At 45.5% G+C, this 27937-nt stretch overlaps 1 protein-coding gene across 3 annotated transcripts in view; it reads right to left on the reverse strand.

Annotated features, from left to right (window-relative positions):
* The window catches only part of SH3PXD2A (SH3 and PX domains 2A), a 263601-nt gene that overhangs the window by 137436 nt on the left and 98228 nt on the right, over window positions 1-27937 (reverse strand). For all 3 annotated transcript variants that reach the window (XM_065672179.1, XM_065672180.1, XM_065672178.1), the window contains exons 4-5: window positions 21266-21342; window positions 11119-11210 (exon numbers count right to left, since the gene is read on the reverse strand). In XM_065672179.1, coding sequence (XP_065528251.1) covers window positions 11119-11210; window positions 21266-21342 — 169 coding nt within the window. The remainder of the gene's footprint in view (window positions 1-11118; window positions 11211-21265; window positions 21343-27937) is intronic.

Consider the following 27937-nt stretch of genomic DNA (forward strand, 5'->3'; position numbering starts at 1 on the left):
AATTTCAATTAAATCAAAAGCTTTGATAACATGATAAGTCACACCAGAGTTTGGAGTCAAAACATGTTGTTATTTGATCCTCTGCTTGTGTTTCTGGGAACAGCACGCATGAAAGACAGTCAGCTGCAGACCAGTCAAGAAGATGGAAAGGGTGGAAATGAATCCACCAATAGATCATTGGGGCTCATACAGGCAGAGCCGCTTGAGGTCTGGTATTTTTTGTACATCCTAAATCCTAAAGAAGGCACCCCATTCCTCAAGAGGCAGAAGGACAGGGCAAACCAGATCATCTCTGACACGTGCAGCACTCCAGGGGATGGTTGCCTATTGCCACAAATGGGTTTTTTTCTCTTTTCAGGCTTTCTACAAACAAGACTTTAAACAGCAACAGCACTGGGAGCTGAATGCAAAACTCTGTGGACACAAAACACCAAGCCCTGTGTATGCAATTGTTTTCCAGCACAAATCCTTTGATGGCATGGGGTGAGGAGGTGAAGCCAGGTGCACCAATCAGTAATTGTCTAATGCGTTGTTATGGTACAGGCAAGCCAGAAGGTAAGCCTGTCTCTCATCCTGACCCAAAGCAGGAGGTGGTGGCTCTGCAGAGAGACCTGACTTGCTTTACCTGTTGTTCAGCACTTTGATTGCTAATGCTTCCTGCTCTCTCTTCAGTGGCAACTGCTGGATGCTAAGAGCAGTACCAGAGACTCTCAGCATTCAAAGTCCTTTTTATGGAGGAACAACACCTCTACTTCCCGATGTTTAGACAGAAATGCTCCACATTAAATAAATGTGAGATGTCAACTCACAATAAATGTGAGTAGTCAACAGCAATAAAACACATTTTAAGCAATGCCTTCCCTTGTAACATATAGTACAGCCTGATGTCTTACATTGCCCCCAGTCAGCTCAGAATCACATCTAGGGCTGCACTAGGCACATGCACATGAGAAAAACACTCTTTTTATAACCAGCGAGGCTACTGATCCTCAACAGCATTAAAAATAAAGGGACTCTCCAGATAAGCAATGTCAGAATTACACAGTGATCAACAATAGGAAGTGCAGAGTACTGAAAAGTCCCATCTGACCCAAGGCACCTCAGGGGCATAATTTATCACCCTGGCAGCAAACATCCCATTAAGTACCTTTGTCCCTAGTGCCCTCCTCTTCAGAGTGGAAGAAGTTCTTCATTAAACAATAGTGCAGCCATATTAAACATAGACATAGCAATGACAAGCTGGATTCTTCTCCACAATATAGTTATAGTTGTAACAGAAGCTGCCTATCCTTGTTTTTCAGAGACACGACACACAGGAAGAGACAGGCTATATTCAATTCTGTCATGTTAATGAAAACTCCACCCCATCTCGTCCTGCCTGGCAGGCCATGAGTCAACAGTGACAGATATCTCAGTGAGTGCAATTAACCTGCTAGCAGGGGCTCACCAGAACAAGAAATCCAGATAAGAAGAGGAAGTCCCCATCCCTCTTCCTCTCCTCAGTTACAGGCATATCTGCAAAGGATAGTGGAACCGGATGCTACCCTTCTGTGTGGACCTAAAGATCTCCTCAGTGTTTATCAGCATGGGTGATTGAACCCTATGGTCTGCCTCTATTCTGGGGCATCAGAACAAGCATCGTGTCTTTAAACAGAGACTTTTGGAAAATTCTGTGGCGCTGAGCCAAACATTTCTAGAAGTGTGGGCTCAAGAATAACGGGTGCCCTAGAGCCTTCCCAACAAACTTGATAACCTCTGAATCCAGCTATTTTGGTTCTGCTCCAATCCTGCCTCATTAGCACAGGTTTCCCCCACTGCCAGATGAATACATTTGTTCTTTTGGCTCCCTAACTGGTGTTGCATACAGAAGCACCAGCAGAACAAGCTTTCCTGACAGATTTTGGAAGTAATGTTTCTTCCAATGTTGACTGAGGATTTAAAAAACAAATTATTTTTCTAACTGGTCATTTCTTGAATTATGTTATAGAAAGAACAGGGTTTATCTACCGGAATCATAGAATCATAGAATCATAGAATAGTTAGGGTTGGAAAGGACCTCAAGATCATCTAGTTCCAACCCCCCTGCCATGGACAGGGACACCTCACACTAAACCATCCAACACAAGGCTTCATCCAACCTGGCCTTGAACACCGCCAGGGATGGAGCACTCACAACCTCCCTGGGCAACCCATTCCAGTGTCTCACCACCCTAACAGGAAAGAATTTCCTCCTTAGATCCAATCTAAACTTCCCCTGTTTAAGTTTTAACCCATTACCCCTTGTCCTGTCACTGCAGTCCCTGACGAAGAGTCCCTCCCCAGCATCCCTATAGGCCCCCTTCAGGTACTGGAAGGCTGCTATGAGGTCCCCACGCAGCCTTCTCTTCTCCAGGCTGAACAGCCCCAACTTCCTCAGCCTGTCTTCATACGGGAGGTGCTCCAGTCCCCTGATCATCCTTGTGGCCTCCTCTGGACTTGTTCCAGCAGTTCCATGTCCTTTTTATGTTGAGGACACCAGAACTGCACACAATGCTCCAGGTGAGGTCTCACAAGAGCAGAGTAGAGGGGCAGGATCACCTCCTTCGACCTGCTGGTCACGCTCCTTTTGATGCAGCCCAGGATACGGTTGGCTTTCTGGGCTGCGAGCGCACACTGCAGCCGGCTCATGTTCATTTTCTCATTGACCAGCACCCCCAAGTCCTTCTCTGCAGGGCCGCTCTGAATCTCTTCTTTGCCCAGTCTGTAGCTGTGCCTGCGATTGCTCTGACCCAGGTGTAGGACCTTGCATTGTCATGGTTGAACTTCATAAGGTTGGCATCAGCCCACCTCACAAGCGGGTCAAGGTCCCTCTGGATGGCATCCCTTCCCTCCAGCATATCAACCGGACCACACAGCTTGGTGTCATCGGCAAACTTGCTGAGGGCGCACTCAATCCCACTGTTCATGTCAGCGACGAAGATGTTAAACAAGACCGGTCCCAACACCGATCCCTGAGGGACACCACTCGTTACCAGTCTCCAGCCGGACATTGAGCCATTGACCACAACTCTTTGTGTGCGGCCATCCAGCCAGTTCTTTATCCACCGAGTGGTCCATCCATCAAATTGATGTCTCTCCAATTTAGAGAGAAGGATGTCGTGTGGGACAGTGTCAAACGCTTTGCACAAGTCCAGGTAGATGACGTCAACTGCTTTACCCTTATCCATCAGTTCTGTAGCCCCATCATACAAGGCCACCAAATTGGTCAGGCAGGATTTCCCCTTAGTGAAGCCATGCTGGCTGTCACCAAGCACCTTGTTGTTTTTCATGTGCCTTAGCGTGCCATCCACGGGAATGTGCTCCATGATTTTACCAGGCACAGAGGTGAGACTGACTCGTCTGTAATTCCCCGGGTCTTCCATTTTGCCCTTCTTGAAAATGGGGGTTATATTTCCCTTTTTCCAGTCATCGGGAACTTCACCTGACTGCCATGATTTTTCAAATACGATGGCCAGTGGCTTAGCAACTTCATTCGCCAGCTCCTTCAGGACCCGCGGATGGATTCCATCAGGTCCCATGGACTTGTGCACATTCAGATTTAATCAAATCCTCTTTACAAATCTCTGAAACCATACCTCTGCAATCCTACTGCAGATACAGCCAGAAGATGTAAGAGGCTTTTTCAACATCACAAAATAAATCAATGAGCCAGTAAGGAGCAGATTTCCCAATCCCCTGCACTAAACCACTAGACTTTTCTTCTCCGGAAGGAAGCAATTTTATGGGTTAAGTTAAACATTAAACAAACTATCACTTTCTGATCTACAAAATAGGCATTGGCAAATTATCAGTAGTGATTGTTCCTTTAGGATATGAACAAAACTGGACAGGAAAAAGGCCCTTGAGCCAGCAGGGCCTGGCATTTAGTTTTTCTCAAGGCAACACCTCCACATTTCAAAGTACCTCTTCAGTCCCAACTCTTCTACAGAGAAAGAAAAAACAATGTCTTGAATTTGTGCTCATAAAGAGTAACCTTTGTCTAGCACTGACACCATAGTTGTGTTTAGCCCTAACACGGCCGTGCCCAGTGCCACTGCTTATGGAGCCACATGTCAGCAAAGCTCTGATCTCAAGTCACATTCTGATGGATTTTGGATACGTCTGGTTATTCTTAATCCATCTTGTGCCCATGACAGCACGCTGCTTTTAGACCCTGCAGCATGTTCATAACCAATCCAGGCAAAAGCTATTTCTGTGCACTTGGCTGCCGGTGCTGACTGTCAGTACATTAAACTATCTTTGTTTCTTTCAGCACCGTGTCCTTTCACAGGCAGACACAAAGCAAACCTAAATGTGATATTCAAGGCAAGGAATAAAACCTCTTGCTGTACAGTAACAGCAGTAACGTATGCTGTTCCAACTGCCATTCTTCTGCAACTTTTTTGTGTGGTTGCTGAACCTATTTCATTTAATGTGCTTTCTGTTCCCCCTGGTTTATTGTTTGATATTTATCTATATAGAATTTCTTCTTTCATTTTCTGGATGAGTAGCTAAAAGATTCAAATATTCTCTCAGGAAGGCTGAGTTATTTGCTGGTATCACCGATGCTGCAACCAGCAGCAAATTTCAATATTGTCAATTTGATATTCCAGCCCAAATCATTCATAGGTTGCAAACAAAATGGAAAGTCCCATGTGAAAGTAAAGAAGATAACAAATAATGCATCTGTTATTTCCTTTTGTCCATTCCTAGAGTCTCCTCCATCCCTGAATTGCCTTAGTTTATTTGAGATCATAGAATCATAGAATCATAGAATCATAGAATAGTTAGGGTTGGAAAGGACCTCAAGATCATCCAGTTCCAGCCCCCCTGCCATGGACAGGACACCTCACACTAAACCATCCCACCCAAGGCTTCATCCAACCTGGCCTTGAACACTGTCGGGGATGGAGCACTCACAACCTCCCTGGGCAACCGATTCCAGTGTCTCACCACCCTAACAGGAAAGAATTTCCTCCTTATATCCAATCTAAACTTCCCCTGTTTAAGTTTTAACCCGTTACCCCTTGTCCTGTCACTACAGTCCCTGACGAAGATAACAATCTCCAAGTGAGAACTTCTCAAAGAAGGGATTAATAGGCATTGACGAAAGGCAGCCTACACTGTTGGGGTACCTAGAGCCCCGTCTGACAACAGCTGGGTCCCAGAAACTAAGGTCCTGCTCTCCAGGTCAGAGGGGGCACAACCAGGAATCAGCCACACTTCGCTACTCTACTTCTGGGGCACAAGGCTGCCTGACCTCTCCGCCACAGATTTGTAACAGTCCCACACTATAAGCAGGATGCTGTGAAGCACTTCCTGCTATTTAGAAGCCAAGACCCCATTTTCATGACAAATTTAGGTGCTGAGGCCAAATATTTCTAGTAAATAGATCCCTAAACCAAGCACATTTGAAAAACTAAACACAGGTGCTCTGCTACACTCAGCTGCTCAAAGAGCCCTGGTACCTAATTCCCACTGGAATCAGTGGGAGCTGGATGACTAATTAGGAGTAGCCAAGCAAGGCTCTTGGCATACACAGCCCTAACAGGTTGTTGCATGCTTTGCTACCCAAATCCCAGTGAAGGTGATTCAGTCATTCTTTGAAAACATTAACTTCTTCTTCCCTTCAGAACAGTGGGTCTTAACTGCCTTATCCGGCCACCATTTTATTCAGAGCTTTTCCTGCTCTGTGCTTTGCAATTTAATTCCCAGCTGATAAATCACATAAAAATAAAACTTCCATCTTTTCTTTGGTTTTCTGTCCTTAGGGAAATTAATTTCTTTTCTACATCTTTCAGGTGGAATGAATTTCCCTAATCAAATGTATGCATTGAGCAGTCACAATATAGAATCACAGAATGGTTGAGCCTGGAAGGGACCACTGGAGGTCATCTAGCCCAACCTCCCTGCTCAAGCAGGGGCATACCACTGGCTAGTGCAGACTGTAACAATGACTGCCATAAAATGGTGCTGACCACAGTCCTCAAGGACATGAAAACTATCTGTACAGTTAAGTCCTGTAAGAAAGAGCAACTACAAAAAAAAGAACGAAAGCTTTCTCCATAGCACATCTGCTCAGAGACTCAACTATCAAGTGTGTTGGGAAACACAATTCTAATGGGACGAAATAGAAAAGAAATGTAAGGGGAGAAAGAGAAGATAAAATAATTGCATAATTTCAAACAAAACAGAATAAATACAGTATTTTACAGATGAAAATTTTTCCTTCTCTACTAATAGGTAATTGGATTGTTATCACAGGGATATTTAGGAAACAGAAATAATCTTATGTAAGTACAGTCATGCTTATGGATAGAAAAAAGTGTACTAGGTGTGCTCCAGCTCTGGTTTACTCAGAAACTAAAACATGCTTCCTTAAGATGGCCCCTGCATTACCCTTGCAACTTCTTTCCAGTTTCCTTATAAGAAATTTGTAGTACATGAAGAGTAAAGGGAGAATCCAGCTTCCATTCTACCGTGGCTGCCTGGCGTCTGAGTATCGGAGTGTTACACCAGTATTTATGCAATAGAGATATGATCAGTAAAGCTCATGGCTACAAACCACAACAAAGCATTTCTGTTTTTCAGTATAGGCACCCTCAGCATTAAGTCTGTTCTCTGCATCATCCCTCATAATTTTATGTCATATACCTAATAAATTCCCTAGTTTTCCTGGATTTGCATATTCTTTGAACATCGCTTTAATATTCTTACAGCAAATATACTCTTTGATATTGAGAACTGATTTAAATTTAGTCGTTAATATATAATAAGTGGTGGTTTAAACAGAAGTCTTTTCCGAGCCTGCATGAGTTTCTGCAGGGTGAGTACTGGAGAACTGAATCCTTGGCTTTTGATCTGCTTTTTAGACTGGATCCAGACTCAGAAAGGAAAAGCAAACTCCCACGAGTGGTCTGGCTGTGATATTTTGAACCTGACTGCAAAAAAGCTCTAAAAGCAGCAGACCATGTGCAATGTCTAATTGATTAATCCCACTCTTTGGGAATTAATGTTATTTCTAGTAAAAAAGAAACATTAAAAAAATGGGTTTGTTTGTTGATTATGAGCCCTGGCCCGACCTCAGCCTTGAATTTAAATCCCCAGCAGAAGTCTGAAATTAATCCACCTCTGGCTTAGTTATCAGTAATTATAATTATTAACAGAAGTACCCAGTAAATGAATGGCTTTCAGTGACATGGTGTTTTAACTTAGAATAATGGATAACTAAAAGTGCACTTCCTTCTTACCTCACAGCATCTTTTCCCATAGCAAGCAGGATCTGGTCTTACATGGGCATGGTAAATGACATAAGCCCAGCCATTTTTCTATGATTTGCTTATACACATATATATTGGCATTTGCTCAATGTATCTATTGAATGTATATTTTGAATAAAATTCCACATATTACAAAACTAAGCAGTTGAAAACTGCTCCTCCTGTACCAGAGCTGATGGCTTGAAACTTGATTTCTCTGCAGTTAACCAGCTGAGCACAGCAAGAGCAGCAGAAGCAGCTGCCCTGGGAACACTGGCACTGGAGCTCCAAGCCCTGCCTTGTCCATCAGTGCTTCCAACATGTTGCAAAGGCCACAATTTCACCATGTGAAATGGTCCAAGAGAGATCCCAGACTATCCCACAGCGAGGTTTTGTGTCCCGCTATAGTCCTCTAATTCAGCATGAAGGAAACCTGCTGCTGGGAGCTGTCTGACCTGGAGCTAGCTCTACTAGCAGAAGCAGACTCAGAGGAGACCATCAGCTAGTTCAAACACTGTGATTTCTTGAGATATCTCTCCAGCTATCTGCCTGTAAACTGCTGTACCCAGAAGAGGCTTAATGGAGCTGAAAGGAATACCTTCTGCCAATTGTCACAGGACTCGAAGGCTTGGACCATCACCAAAACAGGAAACCGAAAACCTAAGCTGAGAATCCAACCAAACAAATTGGCTGGATTATAACCGTGTTGGGAAAGCCCAGCTTTTATTACAGCTGGATTGCATGCTGCTCAGCACTGCAGGCAATAGGAGCACAGCAGCAGCAGGAAATGACCCTGTAGGGAGCAGCCTGCAAGCCAAACACAGCATAACCCAGAGAGGACGGTACACAGAAGCAGAGAGCAGGCAAGAGTAGGGTAGATGAAGAGTTATAAGGAAGAAGCTGGGAACACATCTGTAAAAGTGCCTAAGGGACTACAGGAAAATGTTGGCTTCTTTAGGACAATAGGACCAGAAGTGAAGGGCGCAGCTTCGTACCCGAATTAATGCAAGCGCATCCTTGTGAGTCATGGCTCAGCCATTAAGGGCATGGATACCTCTCTGCACATCCACTGCAAGGTAAACCAGACTCCGTGTCTCCTCCCCAAAAGTTTAAGCTTCCACGTTTTTCTGGCTGGAAGCACGTGCTCAGTCACTGCTCTGCAGACATGCAATAACTCAATGGACTCTCTCGGCTCAACAACCCAGATGCCCATGGAATTAGTTAATTAATGCCTCCTGAAAATTAGTTAATTAAACTCTAGGTCAGGCTTTGTCTTAAAAGGCTGAGCTACTGCAGAAAAACAGAGCAGGTGATCATGAAACTAAAGACCATCCCATTGTGCACAGAGAAAGACATGAAGGAGCACAAGCAACTCCATTCTGCCATCCCTCAGTGGCTGAGTCCCTTGCTTTGACCCAACCAACTGAATGCCATGTCTATTCTGATATAGCAATATATAAGCCATCTCTCCACTGAGGGCTAAAAGAAGCAGCTGTAGAAATAGATACAATAATTAGGGTAGTCTAGATGTTGTTCCAGGCTACACTCCTACCACTCCCAGTGAGATGGACCATGAGGTCCAGGAAAGACTGAACGCATAGGGCTTGAGCACCATTAGCTCACTGCTTCTGTAGGGGCTTGGCAGAGTAGCAAAATGAGGGAATAAACTGGGGATTTCTCTGGCTGATCATACTCCTTCCTGCAGCGACTGCTGAGGCTGAGAATCGCCCTGGAGGTGTCCTTTCCCCAGACCCTACACAGTGGTGCAGTGAGCCCCAGATCTCCTCCCTTCCCCCTCAGCTCACAGAAGAAAAACACTAAGATGTTTCTGTTGGCATTTACATCACCTTTTTGTAGAGCCTAATCTTCAGCTTCAACAATACATCTTTTGTGAAGCGCTCCCAGCAGAAACCTTAGACACCTTCCCTAAGATCTGTTTGCTTACAGAAGACGAGGTAGGATTTGTTTAAACCGTTCTAGATTAATGTCTTGCAGACATTAGTGAAGTGAGATTTAATCAGGTTATTGCTCTACATTTTCCAGGGAAATAAATCACACTTATTACTAGGTTGGAATAAGATGCAAGGCTTGGGCTGAGCACATTTAGTCTTTTTTGTTTTTCCGGGGCGAGGGGGAGCAAATGGATAACTTGAAAGCTGCTGCAAGGTTGTTGAACAGGGAGCTCAACAAAAGGCCCCCAATGACTTGTAGGAGGGTAAAGAGAAAGAAAGCCATAATGGCTAGTGCCAGCCTAGGGATGTGCCTTGGTCCCTGTTCCCTGCCTTGCAGATGTCCAGTCCTGACTCTTATTTTACTCAGGCATAATGCCATAGGGTCCATATCAGTACAGAAATCAAGTACAAGTCTTAGACAGTGTTTAAGGCAGACTTGTAATGTCCAGTTGAGATCCCCCAGGGGAGCTCTTCCATAACCCTGGGAACCTCAGGCCTCTTCTGAGTGCCTGTTTCTGCCCGGCACAAGGGAACATCTCCTTGCATCACAGAGGTGTTGTGCGATCAAGCAACGTTTGCAGACCTTCTTACAGACCCTAAATGGAAACTGTGATAGTCAGCAGGTATAGCCATATGCTGCCGCAATGGTTTTGAAGTTTGTGGTATGTGTTTAACAATGAACATACAACTGTATTTATTTACTCTGGACATTTTTCTAAAACAAGGCTGGCTACACAATAAAAAACCCAGCTTTTTTTCCCTGACCTCTGATTCAAAAACTGCTTTTCTCATTCAAAAAAACCCAATCCACCAAACCCAAAAGACTTTGCTCTCAGCTGTACTAGCAATGTTTTCTTTAGCACAAATGCTAATACATCCCCTGGTATAAAATCACGTATGTGCACAAGGCAAAGTCTGGAAGTCAAACAGCGAGGTCCTCTCCCCTCCACCAGCACAGGAACAGATAGCTGAAGCCAATACAGATCTTTCCGCTAACTACAGGTTTGCGTGCAGCGAAGTGGCCAAACCCCAAAAGGTTTACATCCATTTCCCCTTGCCCAACGGGCTGTGCCAACACTGGAGAAAGCAAATTACAGTAACACAGCCTGTAACCAAGTTTCAAATTGTGCAACAAAGCAGCACAAAACACAATGGGACCAAGTCAAACTCTTATTGCGGAGCACAATAAAATATATCCTGTTTGCTACGAAGGAGAAAAGGAAATCTCAGGCGAGGCAACGCGGTTGCTTGTAAATACCCTCCTGCCAATGCCTTCCCTGGCTAAATTAGTTCCTGAACCCTGACTGCATCAGCATGAATCAGTCTGTCTGCTCCAAGGTAAAGGCTACGATTCTGTTTGGTGTTCAATGGGAACACTTCTCCCAGCCTTTTCTTGGCTTCCTGCTGAGGAAGAACAGACTCTCCAGGGACAACCTTGGATCTGGACCACAATCTTGCTCCCTTCAGATAACTAAGTATCTCTGGGCAGCAGTGAGGTTACAGAAGCAGCTGGTAATTATGAGCCAAGTGCTTACTGGCAGGATTTCCCCCTGCTGCTGAGCCAATGCTTTTGAGAACTAAACGACTCTTTGGTGATAATTATCAGGTAAAACCCACAAGCCAGGGGAGGTTCCCCCATTAGAACCATCAGCAAGAAACAATGCAAAGGTGGGTGGAGGATGGCTGAAAATCATGTCTGAGGGTTGCTTGACTCCCCTGTCCTCCACACACCCAACGCAGTTGTATGTAATTGCTGGGCATTTTCTAGGTACTGCTTGAAAGCTACAAAATCTGTTCCCACACCTACAGCAGTAATAAAAACAAATGAATGACCTTTTCAGCTTGTCAAAATGAACCGAACAGCATTGGGAATCCATCACAACACTTACTCCTTTGGAGGGTTAAGGTCTTCTGGTCGAGCCTCGAAGAACCTGAAGACTTCATCACACTGTGAAATGTGAGGAGGAAGACGGACCAATGCCTGCAAAATGTAACAAGGAGGGAGAAGCACTTAGAACTGTCAAGTTCAAAACATGGCCTCAAACATCTAAACTACCAAGGAAGAGAAGGCAAAACAGTCCTGATGGCGGCAAAGGAATACAAAAGGGAAGCATCACATCTGGCTACTTACTTGAGAAGAAGGGAAATAGCATGTCTCAGCTGCAAATGTCAAGTTGGATGAAATGAATTGAGACAAGGATTGGTTCTTAGACTCAGCTAGCGTAATTTTTTTGCCATGTGTACAAGAGGAGAGTTTGGTCTACATGTGTAAAACCGTAACAATGAGCAGGTAAGTGCTCTGTGGCTGGGACAGTCTCCGTGCCATGTGTTTGAACAACACCTCAAACAACGTGGTTAGGGCTTACAAGCTTTACATCAAAGCACACAAATTCAAGCAATGAAAACCAATGGACTCAACACCAACTAATACAACAGATTAATGTGCTCCATAAAGCTTTCCATTAAGCACTGTCAACACAAAAAGTGGAGCTTGTTAAAAAAACCCCAAACAATCCCAAATCAAACAACAGTTTGCTCTGAAGCTAACAGGAAAGGAAGTTTCATTAAATGTCTGAAAGGAAAAACACCCAAACACCACCAAAATCACAGAGAGGGCACTTTTGCGTTCTATCTGAAGACAATTTCACAGCATATCTTGGCTAACTGTCCATGTACTCTGCAAGGCACAGGTATGCAGCACTTGCTGCATTCAGCAATAAGTACAATTTGGGAAGCAACTACATTATGCTGAAGCACACTGGAAAGCAAGACTTCAAAAACCTTCAAAAGGTAGAAATGTGCTATGAAACTGCTGTCCAGATTCTAGAGCTGGTGCCAACAGAAGCCAGAGCTGTTCCCAGCCCAAAGAGATGGGACATGAAATTGCCTCCAGAAATGATCAGTAGGAGAGGAAAAGAGGCTGGAGTTCACCTTCTCCTGTGCTAAGTTACACTGAAAATAGGCCACAGTTTAAACATAGACCAAGCTTCTTAGAGGTGCTGTAAACCTGTTTGACAAAATGAGATTGTCTGGCTCTTCTGGTAATTGAAAGATGGATGAGAAACCAGAGCTAAATGTACGTACATTAGGGTGAACTGGTTATACTAACCCAGGAGACATCTGACTGATCTTGGTCAGACACACCAGAAAGTCCAGCCAAAGCATGAAAGCAGGACAGGGCAGCTGGTTACCCTCACGGCTGTTTTTAACCAGGCTTTAGAAGTGGCCAGATTTGTTTCCTAGACCATTCCTGCTTGGGGATGTGAAGGAAAAGAGCTGAAAAATTAAAAATTCCTCCCCTGAAACTGCACGTGGCCAGTATTTGATGATGCGGTCTTGTTTTGAGGTGGCCTGAAAATCAAAGCCAAGTGCTTCCATACCTACAGCTCTCTTTCCCTGTCTGAGGGATGTTATAAAAACATGAGGAAAATCCGTTTAATATCAGCAGGTGTGTGAAGAATGAGGCCCTGGCCTTTGGTCACATGGAAATGCACTACAGAGCAGAAAAAGATAAATTGCAATAAGGAAGCAGCATCAGATGCAGAAGCCAGGCAACAACTCAGTGTGCCCAAGTGCTGGGGCATGTGTACAGAACACTACTGCTTGCTGCACTAACAGAGGATGAAACATAAGAGCTGGAAAACTCAAGCTCTCTAATTTGAATGAAGAATGCCCTGGTTGCCACTGGTATCTACTCAATCTTGCCTGAAAGCATAACAAAGGTGTGAGCTCTCTGTCCTTCCTTATTCCTCATGCATAAACGCAGCTGGTAAATTAGGACTAACGCTGGGAAGTCAAGAACCACCCAGGAATAGCAACAATCACAGCACATTGAAAGAGAAATACCTCGCCAGCACAGGAAAACAAGGACATAGACAACATTACAGCATGTTTTATTCATCTGTGTCTCAAGCAGGAGACAGACATAGAGAAGCAATGCTAACCAACAGTGGATGGGGCTGAGATTTAGTGATGGCTTTATTACTAACACCCTTCTCTGCTTGGGCAGGCTACTTAACCTCTTTCTGTCAAATTCATCAGGGATGTATCTTCAGTTACCCATTTACAGTGCTGAGCAATAACACTTACCTAATCTGCAGAAAGGTTATGAGGCTCAGATATTTAATATCTACAGTGTGTTTTGAAATCTCAAAGGGCTTGAACTTGTGCAGTCAAATGGGGCAAGAGCAAGCACAGCAAATGATACGTATCATTACTAGAAAAACACAAATACCCAAGTTATACCTATCACAGGGGGTCCTGGACATCAGACGCCTTCTCAAAGAGTTACCACTTCCCCACAGGTCAGAGGTATTCACCCTTCCCAAAAACCAGGATACAGATGTCAATACTGAACTGGAGTATGGAGTGGGTTTTCAGTGATGGAGGAACACAAATACTACCAAGCTGCCCTGGAGATTTGTGTTTCTAAATAAAGGGAAGCTTTAGGAAATCCAAACCCGCCTGAATCATTGCTCTGCTGCCTGGAAATCTCCAGGAGCACTGCGGTCCTGCTGGGCCAAAGGGGGATAACTGAAAAGCACCTCGGTGACTCCAGGCTTTCGCAGGCAGTGGATCAAAATCAGCCAAAGTCATTTCCACACCCAACCATCCACCTTCCCACCCTGGGGCAGGGCTGGCTCTCCAGCTTCTGAATCACCTTCTGAAATGCTGCAATTTTCAGCCCTGTGCACAGAGGTGGAATGAAATCCACCAGGTAGTAACTTGCCATTGCATGCTTTTTGGGGAGGCTCAGGTGTAAAGTCTTTAACTTGTTTTTGTTAAAGAACAAAACCCTAAAAAGGGGTAAAAAACACTGAAAAAAAAGGGTAAGAGAGTTCAAACGAGGGTGTAAAACCAGGCACAGCCAGTCTATTGACTTTGGACAGTGGCAGGGAGCAGCAATGCTGTTTTGAGAAACAAACGTCTCTTCAGCAAACACACAACATCCACCCAGGAGCAAGCCAAGTCCAACGCGATTCCAGCAAGGGGAACAAAAAGTGCATTGAGGAGACGAGGGACACTGCTGACACTCTGCAAGGGGAAAACACACACTTCTGGTATTTCCAGCAAGACGGGTGCAGGGCAGAACTACATCAGCCTGATGGAAAGACTGCAGGGTCAAGGAAAGATGGGTGAAGAAAAAGAGGGAAACAGATGGTAAGAGGGTGGAAAGGACAGGGAAATGACATTCTTCCTGGGATGTGGAAACCAGAGGTAAATGCACACAGTTACAAACAGCACGCATCCAGAGACAGCAAGGAATTTGCACAGGAAAGGTGAGAGATAAAAAGTGCCAGTGAGCAGACTTCAGCCTTGCACAACTGTCAAGTACTATCAGTAATAGCATGTTTTCCTCACTCAGCATGCAAAGGCGGACATGCGCTGCTCAGACCTTGTGCACTTCCTAGGGGATAGGCTTTTATGTGTCATTTCAGCCTGCAACGATGTCTGTCTCTCTATATGAGAGGTTTCAGACAGTCTCACAGAGTGGATGATTCAAAAGGCTATTGAAAAGCTTTAATGTCAGGCAGAGCACAAGCAGGCAGCCCTTGGTGATGGGCATGGCTGGCTGCTCGCACAGCGCCAGCTCATCCTCAGACAGGCTGCTGCATGCCACACACACCTCTTGAAGCAAACAGAGCACCCATTGCTTAAGTTTACATGGACTGGAAACAGATCCATGCACTATATTACAGCTCAAAGGCTTCATGGAATACACGCACATGGGTGTAAAACCACTCAGGCACTTGCAACGATGCACCGAGTGCTGTGTGCTGCATCTATGCAGACACATTGATAAAAACCAGGTGCACAGACATACATATGTAGAGATCTGTGTTCAGTTCTGGGCTCCACAATACAAGAACGACGAGGAGCTACTGGAGAGGGACCAGCAGAGGGCCACAAGGATGGTCTGGGGTCTGGAGCATCTCTCTTATGAGGAGAGACTGTAGGAGCTGGGCCTATTAAATAGTCCTGAGAAAAGAAAACTGAGATGGGGAGCTCATCAGTGCATACAAATATCTCAAAGGTGGGTGCCAGGAGAATGGTTCCAGACTCTTTTCAGCAGTGCCCAGTGACAGGACAAGGAGCAATGCTCATAAACTAAAACATGAGAAGTTTCACCCCTTCATGAGGAAGAACTTCTTTACGTTGAGGGTGGCAGAGCACTGGAACAGGCTGCCCACAGCGGTTGTGGAGACATTCTGGTTGTCTGGAGACATTCAAAACCTGCCTGGATGTGTTCCTGTGTAACCTGCTCTTGTTGGCCCTGCCTTGAAACAGGGAGTTGGACTGGATGATCTCCAGAGGTCCCTTCTATCCCTAAAGATTCTGTGATATACAGCGTGTATGTAGGCATGCGTGTATATACACACGGAATACTATTCATCCTATTGACCTATATGTGTCTAAAATGAGAGACTGGTCACACTTGTCTATCAACTTGTATAATTGCTAGAGAAAGATCAGCACCTTCAGGGGGTGCTTAGTCTACCCCACCATGGACGTCTAGCTCTGGATGGGGTGAATCATTGATTGTGTCTCCCCACAGCCTGTTGAGGCAGTTCAGATGCATAGCTTTTAAATCACTAATGTGCACTGGGGTTAATCCCAGCTCTGCACACAAATACCCAGAGCCAGCTGATAGTACCGCGTGGTTATGACTCCCTGACTTTTCACATGAAATATCCTGCTCTCAATTGTTTATTGCTTTCATTAACATTAATCATGATTAGTGCCAGATGTTTGGGAATGGTCATGAGTCCAGCAAGGGGGAAGGTGCAATTAAAGTAAATTTCTGAGAACAGAGAAATAAATTGTTTCATCTATGTGAAAACACTTTCCTGTTCTGTTGTGAGCCTCAAATACCTCTAAGCTTGAACTCATAGCACCTGAAGCGTGGAGGTTGGATGGCAAACACTGACAGTCAGAGAGGTGACGAGTGCATGGTGGTGACTCAGACTGGAAAAGAAGTGGGGAGATACAGGAATAAGTAAAGAGGGGAGGGGAGGAAGAAAAGAGGGCGCAGAGCTTTGGAAATATGTGGGACGCAGATGGGCTTTGCAATGGAAGGACCATAGGTGAATGGAAAGCACGGCTCTATTCCAGGTGCTGAGAAGGGTGTTGCAAATAATTAACTCTCATTACTGCAGCTGGTCTAAATGCATCAGGATTCTGAAATGTAGATTAAAAAACTAAAGTTTGAAAGTTTTCCACTTCAACTCTTTCATTCTTGACCAGGACTATTACTCCATCTTCAATCAACACTAGCTGAGGTGTACAGTGGATAGAGAGAAATGTCTATGCATCTGTCTTGACAAGTTCAAGAATTAAAACTTGAAAGAGAGGCAGGGCTAAGAAACCAAGAGGGAGGTAATTATGGTTTTGAAGTATGGTCTCTCAAGTTCTGAACACTAATAAAAGTGACCAGTATTTCCTGGCACTGATGTGACTTGCTCCTCTAATTTTTATTTAGGTGATGTGCATTTGGGTAGTCCAGAGTCACTATAGGAAATCCCATAAGTTTCTAATTAAAGCCACCTCCAGTCAGGACAGCATGAAGGCATGTCACAAATCCAGGTGTTTATGACAATGGGGCTTCACATCTTAAGAACTTCCATGCACAAAGATGCTTCTTTCAATTAGGACCAATGCACACAAAGATGCAAGTCTGCAAATGCTGGCCCGAGTCTTCCCAGAGGGCTGTGTAAAGGCAGCGCAGTGGTTTTGTGAACCACCGACATGAGAGGTCTTTCTTGAACACAGGACGATATATACTGGACAAACACACACCAGAGGTGTGTTTGAGAAATCAAAAGCTTAATAAATAAAATGCCCCTGGCAAGGGCAGGCTATGAAGCCGCTCTTTCTTTTACATTGGCAAAAACCCCTAAACAAACTCAGAAAACCAGGCCCAATGAGCCCAGAAGACCTTAAGTCACACTAAACTAATTCCAAGCCTACAGCTAAGAGGGAAATCATCCAGAGATACCAACTCCAGTGGGCTGCACACATTTACTGGCAAAACACAGTTTGTTTGGTAACTCACTCAGGTTACTGGTAAGAGCATCCAGACTGCACTTTCATGTTTACAGATGGGAAAAGTCCTGGAAATCTTCCCCTCTGTCCCCCACTCCTCTGTTTTTCATTGCAACTTCAAAGTTTCTTGTGGCCTGAAAAAAAACACTGGCCTGACTACCTCTGTGATGTTATTTCTCTAAGCTGGTACAATGCAATGAAGAATCGCCCAAGTGTGAGGAGTTTGGAGGCCCATACTGTAAGGTCCAGAGGGCTCACAGCCCTGATAAAGAACATTCTGCAGACCTCCCTTTACTGCCAAGCATCACCACAAACTCTCTGCCTGTCACTGCTTCTGTGCCCGGTGCAGGAACCAACACCACAAACAGCAGAAGTCAGACCTGCTTCTCAGCCGTGCAAATCACCGTGCTCTGTCAGAGACAGCCTGCAAAAACTAAACAACAAATGGTCGAGCATTTGCGCCGCTATTTGCCAGGGCCCATCTGTGCTTTGTCTTTCCAGGGAGGGTGAAATGGATGGAGAACCCTCATCTGACAAAAAAATTACTATGAGCTTTGCATCTGAACCTGCCTCCCTCCTCTGCTTCCTCACAGATTCCAGTGGACAGAGGTCCATTGTCTCATTTATTCATTCTATTATCCCCCGTCACATTTTCTCCATCAGCTTCACCCACATCATTCCAGCATAATTCCCTAAATTTTTCAAAATCAAGCATGTTGCCTGCCTACCCATTTTAGAACTAGCATGGGACATGAGCTTTGCACCCTTCTGCTGTAGAAACAGGACTGAACTTGTCAAAACTATGCTCTTGCTCTACAGTTGTATACAGTTCCCTAAAGGGTCAAAATATCCACTGGCCAGAGGAAGAAATGCAGAAAACAGATAGCGTTTTCAGAGTGGTCCCACTCTCAAGTCAAGCGCATGCAAAAGTGGCTGCTACAAAGTGGGAAACAGTAATGAGTAATATTATTTTATTAGCCAAAAGAAATTAAAAATCCCTCTTACACCAAGAGGGGATTCACTGCACTGCACTTCAGCATTCCAAAAGTTATCATGCGGTCACAAGCTAGCAAGTCACCCAGATTCCCACTGTAGTTAACAGCTGAATAGAGAGAGAACTTGTATCTAGCTCAGGCTGGCGAAGTGACGCCACTCTGGTTCAGAGTCACCACCTAATTTTCTGTTCCCAGTTCACAGCTTGCTGTCATTCCTGGTTAACTACATCTGGGATGGAAAGATTACAGCAAGGTTACAAAGGCCATGTTCCCAGAATCCCTCTAAGTGGTGACTTTCAGTGAAGGTAGCAAGAAAGCTTTTCTGAATTTTAAGCCCCTGCTAAGCTCCAGAGATGAAATCCTTTCCCTGCTGAAGGTCAGTAACAGATCTACCACTGACTTCACCAAGATCTCCTTCTACAAGCTGTTTCCCTGCATTAGTTGTACCTTTGAAGTCCAGTGCCTGATTTACATAACTATTCTCAGTCTTGTGGACTTTCATATCCTGGGCCAGGTTTGGAACAGCAACAGCACAGGACAATTACTCTTTGAATAAATGTAAATTGGATGAACCATAAACCTTCAAAAGAAAAAGTTACCCTAATAAAATGTGAACACTTAGAAGAGGCATGAGCTGCGACTTTCAGCTCCCTCTGTTTATTATTTGCGCAGGGTGCCGACTGTGTGCTGTGGGATTTAAGAATGACTGGGAACACCCCATGCCAGACAATGGCGTTACCAACTACCATCTTCATTTACTCTCTGTACTTAGAAGGGAGCTGTAGCAGAAGGGGAAGAAATCAGCCCATAACTGAATCTGATGACAGCCAGGACATCATAGCTACTTCTATACTGTTATTGAAGAGGGGGCACAGGCTTGCCTACCATCCACAATGGACACAGTAAATGTCTGGGCATGGGTTTAGAGTCAAATGCAGGGAATGGTAAAAAAGCTTGGCATTACTTTACTGCCCAGCACTAGCCAAGCACTGACCTACCTGCAGCCCAGGCTGTTCACACACAACCATGTTCATACACACTACATCAAGATACATCCCAGGGGATGGATGAATTAGCCCCGGCCTTTTTCCTTAAAGACCTGGCGCCCCATGCAGAAAGACACAATGGAGGATGCAGCCCTCTCGAAGCACTCGGACATAAGATGCAATGCCTGGTCCAACTTTTCGGTGACTACAAGTCTCAAACTCCAATGCCATCCAGATTTAAACATCTCTGTCAGTGTTCAAGGCCATGTTGGACAGGGCCTTGAGCAACCTGGTCTAGTGTGAGGTGTCCCTGCCCATGGCAGGGGGCTTGGAACTAGATAATCTTATGGTCCTTTCCAACCCAAACCATTCTAAAACTCTATGATCTTCTACTGTGAAGTACAAAGGCAAACTAAAGACAAATTACAGTAAACTGCACATGAAATAAAAAAGCACTGTATCAGGCACAAGAAACTCCTAAGACAGAATTCACTGGAAGCTGTGATAATATTCTGGAGAGGTCCCGGCACTGCTGTGGCTACTGCTTGAGACAGGAAACACTGTGCTGGGGGAAACAGGGCTAACCCAACACGGCTGGGTCTATGCTCAGAAAAGCAGTGCCTATTAATAAATAGGTTAAGTAAACAGCTTCGCTTTGGGGAAGCACCCAGCCATCTCTCTGAGCTGGGCAGCAGCGGCAGATCTGCCCCGACTCATCTGAAGCACAGTGAAGCCATTCTACGATTCTATGAACAGAGCCAGCCTTCTCCAGAAGAGAAAAAAGGAAGCGAGGAGGGGGGTGGCAATCACAGTGCCACGGTGTCAACAAATGTGCCAGCACCGACACCACAACGTACCCCTTGGTGGTGACGGCTGGGGAGCCAGTGGACCCCGCAGGGTCAGGTCGGGTCTGTCTGGGGTGCAGACAATGGGGTCCCACAGAAGGAGCTGCCCCCTGCACAAGTCACCGTGTTCCCAACCACGCATCTGCTGGGTGAACCCTGACATCAGCCCTCACTGCGCGCGTCGCCGGTGGTTCCTGTCTGAAGGAGGGCGGCTGGGGACACAGTGAGACCCCGCATATTTGAGAGAGGGATGCTGGGCCGCCGGCAGGAAGACAGTGCGTTAATTGTCGCACAAGAAAGCCTGATCTCATGAGATAAGACTTTAACCGCAGCTTCCTCGCCTGGGGGGTGCAGATGGCATGGGTTTCACCCCCCCACCCCGCCCGGCTGCCCCAGCACGCCTCGGGCACTTCGGTGATCTGCTCCCAATTTGGGGTGAGCAAATGTCTGACTGGAGAAGTTCTTGGGAATGTATTTTTTTCCCCTCCACCTGCTCCTCTGCCTTTCTAAAAACGGAAAGAAAAGCCCATGGGAAATAAGAGAGGAAGTCTGGGGTTTAAATTATGCGCTGACTGACGCGTTCGATGCCTCTACAGAAAAGGGTATCTGCCTTGCTTAGAAATTACTTTTAATCTACTGTCAGAGCGTTCTTATCAAACCGTAAACTCCAAACTAGAAAGGGAAGATGAGGTGACCTAACCTTCTCAGCACGGCTGTGCTCCTCGGTCCTGAAGTAAACCTCCAGGCTTTCACTCACCAGGAGAAACACTCCTGGAAGCCACCAGTCCCCACAGGGCTGAGCCAGCCTGCACTGTCCCTCATGCAGCACTGGGGGACACAGAGGCAGGGAACAGAAGAAAGCACCATCTTAGTTGTGCCTCTCTGCCTGATCAACTCCTGCATTCAACAAGGCTGATGTAGAACTAACTTAGGGCAGATGAGACTTAGTCTGACTGATTAAATGAGGCATAAAGTTTGCAGGGGAAGATGCCCCAAGGACCCTGGGAGCAAACAATGGCCTGTTTTCACCTGCTCTCTTAGTTTTGGTGGTGTTTGGGAAAGACCTTATTCCTTATGATGGACACGATACAGATGAAACTCTCAGAAGTATCCGTAAGGGAAAGTCCAGTGCTGATGGGGTGTGAGATGCTCCCCCAGAGCTCTTACCCTGCAGTACTCGTCGATGGGCTTCAGCCTTTTCACAGCTACATCTCGGACATGGCTCCTCCGGAACAGGATCTTGCCTGAGGAGGGAACAGATGAAAAAGGAGGGTTAGAGGCATTGCCTGCCATGTGGGATAACACAACAGCACCATGCAGATGGTCAGCAAACAGGGTTTCATCCCTGGCTCTAATCATGTCTCTCGGCAGTGCTGGTGGCTGAGCTCTGCAACCTTGTTATGGTCCCAACGGAGGAGTCCTGGTACTGGAGAGGCTCACAGAGCAGCAGCTTTGTGTGACTGTAGCCCCGCATTGCTATGAGACAGACAGTGCAGCACATTGGGAAGAGGTGTGAGTAGCAGATCTACTCCTGCCCTAGGAATAAACTGCACACAAACACACTGCAAGGGCACGCAGGGGACGGATGCTGGACAACAGTTATAAAAGAGGCATGCATGGCATCTCTTGCAGCTGGATGTTGCTGGTCTTAAGTTTGCACAGGAGATGCAGCACATGGCCAACAACTGCCAGAGGCACAGCAGCTCTGTGAAACCTCACTGACTGCCACCAAAATCCTGTTTGTGTGAGCTGCTGAAAGGGGACCACAGTGACTCACAGGCTAGTGGGAGGCTTTTGATTTCATCCTCTAGATAGCGCAAATCTGGCTCCTTTTCAGTGATGGCATTTTCCTGGAATGGATTGATACTACGTTACGAGTCCCTTTTACTTTGAGGCTGTTCTGGCACATCCATGCTGGCAGTGCAGGGAGCATCGCTGGGGTGGGATGCAGGCTCTGTCTGCACCCCATGCCTGCCCGCTCAGCTGCCTCCCACTGCGGATGCTCCTGCTCTTGCAGGCAGACAAACCACACAGCCAGCTCATGAGCAAATACAAGGCTGTTGGTGGCAGAGCCCTTATAAATCTAGAGAGGGAAACCAAATAACAGAAGGAAAATAAACAAACTCTCTTTTTTTGAAAGGAAGAAAACCCAATGACCTCAGTGTCCTTACTGGGTGACATTTCTGCAAGCAGTTAAGATTAAACAAGCGGCTGGGTTTTGTGTGAAACTGATTGTAACAAAGTTTATCAAAATAATCTAGAAGCTGAATTTCGCCCCACACAAGGATGTCATAGAGTTGGTATTTTTTTGGCTAGAAGGGGTTATGTCTTCATATCCTTTTTTGGTGGTTTCTTCCCTTTTTCTTTTGCGCTGTATTTCTTTCAACGTAATAAGGCAGAAATAAATTATATGTTCTCTTGTGGTGGAAGAAAACAGTATCTGCCAGCATTATTTAGTCCATAAAATGTCTGCGTAAGAAAACCACTGACATATATATCGCTCCCTGCTCCAAACTTCTGCCAACAGGCAAATACGATACTCATCCATAGATCACAGGATAAGAAAATGGACTAGGAAATGAAATCAGAAGCAAAATCTGAATATGTGGCTTTGATTTTGTTGTGATTACATGAGCTGAGAGGTTAATGAAATGGCAGCCTTTAACAGTCCAGTAGCAGAGGCTCTAAACCCTTCCAGACTCTGTCCCTTTTGGTTGCCTTTTCCTCCATAGCTGCTAATTTGGAAGGTGATAAAACCTTTTGTTTCAGACAGAACAAAGTAGTTTATCTCCATTCCCAATTCTGGCAGCAAAACAGTTTGTCCTGCGAGGTAAAGCCATTTCCCAGTGCCATAAATGTATCTCCCTGGGTTCCCCGTGGTTATCTCATTACAAAGCTGGTGATGAGCCATCCCTGTAGGATGTGGTGCCACACGGTCACAGAAAACAAGGGAAATCTTCAATAAGTGTCTGAGATGTTCTGAGCTTGAGCAATTAGGTCAATAGCTGATGGAGAAGGGAAGCAGCGTTCCCATTGCCTTGCACTGACCCACTTTGGACACACCAAACCATTGCTGCTTTCCTGCTTCTCTGTCTGGTAAATGCACTTCCAATCATTTCTTCTTCCTTCTGACAGCCTCCAGGATCACACTGCACTTGTAATTGTATATCTGCAGTAAGCTGCTTTTTGTGGGGCAAGAGGCGTGAGGGTAGCTGGAGAGAAAAGACTTTCTGAAGCACTTTCTCAGTGCTCCAGACATGCTGGTGTGGGAGACCTTGGTATTTCTTTGCAACTTTTATAAATATACTGCAAAGAGAAAGCAGCATTTTGGAACCATTCTCACTTTCTGGCTTTCCTGTTTTCAGTTCAAGCCATGAGTCGAAAGTTGAACCTGTGACCATATAAAAACATAAAGGAACCAAAGACTTAAACACATTAAAGATCTCCTGTAAACGCATTTCAGCTTTCCTAAAACTAATAACAAAGAATGTTATATTAAACACAAAGTACAAAAAAGACCCCAGGATATGATGAGTCTTATTTCAGTCCTTACATGGAGATGGAAAATATCAGGATGAATGTGCTGTTAGGATGAAGCAAAGCCCAGAAGGTGGTTCCATTTTTATCCCTTCAGAAAAGGGAAGATTTCCCCTCTGTTACTGGAAGCTGGAAAAGGCTCGACGAGGGCTGTGGGAAAGATCTGTAGCTGCCCAGCCCATTATGGCATTCAAAACGGAGATCTGGAGAAGGCTGAGCAGTTTGGAGCACTGAGGAGTAGCAGTCAGCAGAGAAAAAAGCAAGAACCAAAACAGGGACACTCCGCAAGCACATCCAGCTCTGGTGGGCAGCAAGGAGGAACCCCCTCACAAAGACAGAGGAGTCTCATTGCCAGGAGTACCGAAGTACCTCTAGGGAAGAACAACTTCCCAAATGTTCAGCTTCTCCCCTTTTCTGGGAAGCGTGACTATGCTGACAGCAGCTTGGCCAAAACCATCACGACTGACCAGCAGGAACCACTGCAGACCCAGTATGAGTTATTACTGCTTTCTTAGTTTCCCTCATTTCTATTGGTCTTCCTCTGAAAGGAGGAGAGGTCTCATGGGACTGAAAAAGTAAGGTAACCCAAGAGACACATTGCTCTCCAAGTGGGCGCACTGGACACAGACCCCATTAACAGAAAGCTTTGCCTAATGAGGCTCTCCTGAATTTTACTGCAGCTTTTTTAAGCCTCTTCGGGCACTATGCTCCTGTTTTACAGGACGGTCAGCTTTCTAACCATGCTCCAGCCCAGCTAGGAAGAGATCGGGAAGTCTGTGTGGGACTCAGTTAGGAAGCTGTAGGCTACGTGGGATGATGCTGCCTTGTGCAAAATATTTCATTCGCTGATGTGCCAGGCTCAGACCAGGCCAAGAGCAGCCTGGTATATGTTAGGAAGGACTGCGAGGACAGCAGCACTTGGAAGGAGAGACGTGAGAAAGACACAGGGCTCCAGCCCTGCTGCTAATGCAGGATAACAGTATTTATTTTTATCCTTTTTTCTTTAAAGAAAATATTATTCCTAGGAAATTAATCTGGATAAGAGGCAAAGTATCAGGCTTAGCATTGTAGGGGACATCTTAAATCATCCCTTCATCTCTCTGTGTATATATATATATGTAGTCTTTAATTCTGCGACCACACACCTCTTCTCCCACAAGACTTGAGTTTCCTCAGATACACAGCGGGTGCACAAAGTGGGAAGAATAAAGCTATGCAGGAGACTGTCTATAGGGCAGCTGCTGATTCTTAAAGGCATCCTCTGCATATCACTTTATTCCTAATATAACCTCATACTTAAGAGCAGCACAGATTTTAACGAGTGCATGGATCCTAGGAGCAAACAGGTTTAAAAGCATCCCAACATGCCTGGTCCTCCCCTTAGCCTATAGGTCTGTACTGAACACACCAGGAAGGGTCCATAGCCTAATGCTTTGTAATGGTCAAGGACCACTCACGCAGGGAAGAAACTCAGCTCCTGGTGGGCTTCATGGCACTGTGGAACACAGTCTGGAGGCAAGATGTGACCAGGCAGAGTAGCACTAGAAGTCCCCAGCGGGATGCCCAGCAGGAGAATCCAGTCCTTTCTCTTCAAGGGAGGGGGACATATCCTATACAGACTCTACAATCACAGCAGATGCCAGCCATCACAGCAGCTACTGCCATACATGGGTGATTTGTAAGCTCTAAGAAAGCCTCTAAAGCAAATCTCATAATTATACCTTTCACTGCCAAGGAGAGCTGTTGCATATCTAGGCCTCAGGACCTTCTAGAGATGTCTTCATGATATTCCCATGAATGTGCCAGTGGCTCAGCCCCAAGCTGCCAGCTTTGCTGCTCTCTGAAGCCAGGCAGTGAATGGGAGCTATGGCAGGGGCAAGAGGAAGGCAGCAAAATTCCTGGTTAGCTCCTTTCCAAATTTACCAGAGAACAGATCCACCTCTTGCTCGTACTCTCTGATTGCTGAGCTTGACTTTCTTTTCAAGGGATGTCTGAGTGACGGATTGGTCTAAGGACACCAGCTGCTTCATGCAAGGAACATCTGTTGAAGGTTAGGAAGAGCCCAAACCCACTGCCAAAGGGGTGATGGACAAATGCATGTTCACATTTAATCTTTAAGTACCATCACTGCGCTTCAGAAAGCAGTGCACAAAGCAAGCCATATGATAAGTATTCAACAGCAGGCAGCTTGAAGAGTAATGGGTGCATTAAAAGTACTGTAACGTCTCATCTGATTTATGTTTAAAAGAGACATGTGCTGCCTCTGACTGCAGAAGCTCCAGCTGCAGGGGCTCTGTCAGTCAGCTGTCTCCTAGGAACAAGGAAAGCTCCTGTTTCTGCCTCTTCATGTTGCTCTTGTTACTGTGCTCTTGGTTCTCTCTTTTTACGTGAGAACCTGAGAGGTACTAGGTCTGTGTATAAGTTGCCAACAAATGTGTACAACGAGATCAACTTCTCAGATACTGAGTCTGCTTATGAGAGGAGGTCAGACTCTTTGCAGTTACACTGGGGTTGCATTGGTAAAAGGAGTAAAGAATTTATCCCTCATGCAGCTACAGGTTCTCCTCTTGGGTTATGCAGCATCTTCCAGTGTAACTAAAACCATTTTGCTGCTCAAGTATTTTTATAAAGGCTTCTCCTCCTTACACACAGCTGTCACTATTTTCATACACTGAAGAAGCACAGATGTGCGATCAGATATGACACAAATTCCCCTCAATGCCTGTAAGTGGTGACATCCACCTACCTCCCTGCTGCCCGAAACTCCCAGGCATCTGTCACACAACTCCCAAACAGAGCATTTAAATAAGCACTGCTGACTTTGCAGTGTAAAATCGATGATTTACAGCACAACACTATAGGATAGAAGAGCAATTCGATGTTTCTCGTGGGAGTGCGTGTGATTTTCAATGAGATGGCAATCTGACAGTGGCCAAGAAAGAGGTGTGTTCCTTACAAAATAATGTCTTACTGGGGATCCCAGTTTCCATGGATTGTTTTCATCCATGATTTCCTGGGGTCAGAAAGCCAGTGCCAGGGTCCTAACACTGATGGCATTTGCTCCTAACAAAGAAAGGGGAGGGAAATGATTCATAGTGTTTCCACTGGTGGGAGGGGGAAGGACGTTTTTAATAAGTAGAAACTCGTGACAGAGTCAGAACTGTTGGCTGAACTTGGCTGCCAAAGAACCTCAGTTGATAATGGCTTTTGCTAATCAGCAGGAATTACTATGGAAGGTGACAAGAGGTGATGGAGACAGATGGAGCAGCCAGGAAAGCCAACACATGCAATAACAACACTGCCCTGAGATACAGGGGATGCTGGGGAGGTTGTCCTTCTTGGATCCTGTTTTTAATGTGCATAAGTTGCAACGTTAAAGAAAATCACCAAGAAACAATAAAGCATAGGAAGTAACATGGCTTGTGTAGAATATCACCAGGAAGAGAAACCTTCCTCCATTAGAACCGACAAGGAGAATGTGCTCTGATGTGAATAATTACAAGGGGAAACCAAAGACAGGCAAGAGGCGAAGCAGTATTCCCTACCAGGAAAGAGCTCCTACCTCTGAACCTGGCTGCTTTGCTCTGTCTGTAGAAGTGTCTATTATCATCCAGGGACAACTGCATCAGCTCTAGGACAGCTTTGCCAGTACAGACTTTGGGAATTCAAGCACCAGGCACAGCTGGAAGAAGGAGAAAATCCCTGAGCACTGATGCTGAAATTCGGGAGTGACAGATGGGGGCCATGGGGTCTCAAGCTAACAGCTCTGTTACTGTTTGTATAGTATTTTGTGTAAGCCAAGAGCTACTTGATGTTGTTCTATGTCCTGCTGCTATCACTCAAACAACCGATTGCTCCTCTAATCTCCTCAGCTGCCCCAGCTGCAAATCTCCCACCTCTCCAAAGCAAGGCAGGAATCATGGTATAGGCAAATTATGCAGTGTTTGGCCTGGGAAGGGCAGGAAAAATGCTACAAAATCATCCTTTCAATTTTCTTACTGTGGTGCAGCTCTCTGTGCTTTGGTCTATATGCACCAGTGAACCTGAACAGATCCATCAGCTTGCTTAAACCAACTTTACCACCAGAGTACAGCACAGTAAAGCACCTACCCCACACAAGAGGATCTCAGTGTGAGCACAAGTCCCTGGATCCCTTAAAACTGAACTTCCTGGTCTGTGAGTGCTTGCAAAATGTTGGGACTGTTGAGTCAGCGAGTAAAGTCTTCAATTTCGGCAGTGAAACTGGTGCCTCCTTGAACTACAGAGCTCAGCTTCTCCAACATGGAAAGTGAACTCATTTGT

This window comes from Lathamus discolor, chromosome 3, assembly GCF_037157495.1.
Source record: "Lathamus discolor isolate bLatDis1 chromosome 3, bLatDis1.hap1, whole genome shotgun sequence".
Lineage (NCBI taxonomy): Eukaryota > Metazoa > Chordata > Aves > Psittaciformes > Psittacidae > Lathamus > Lathamus discolor.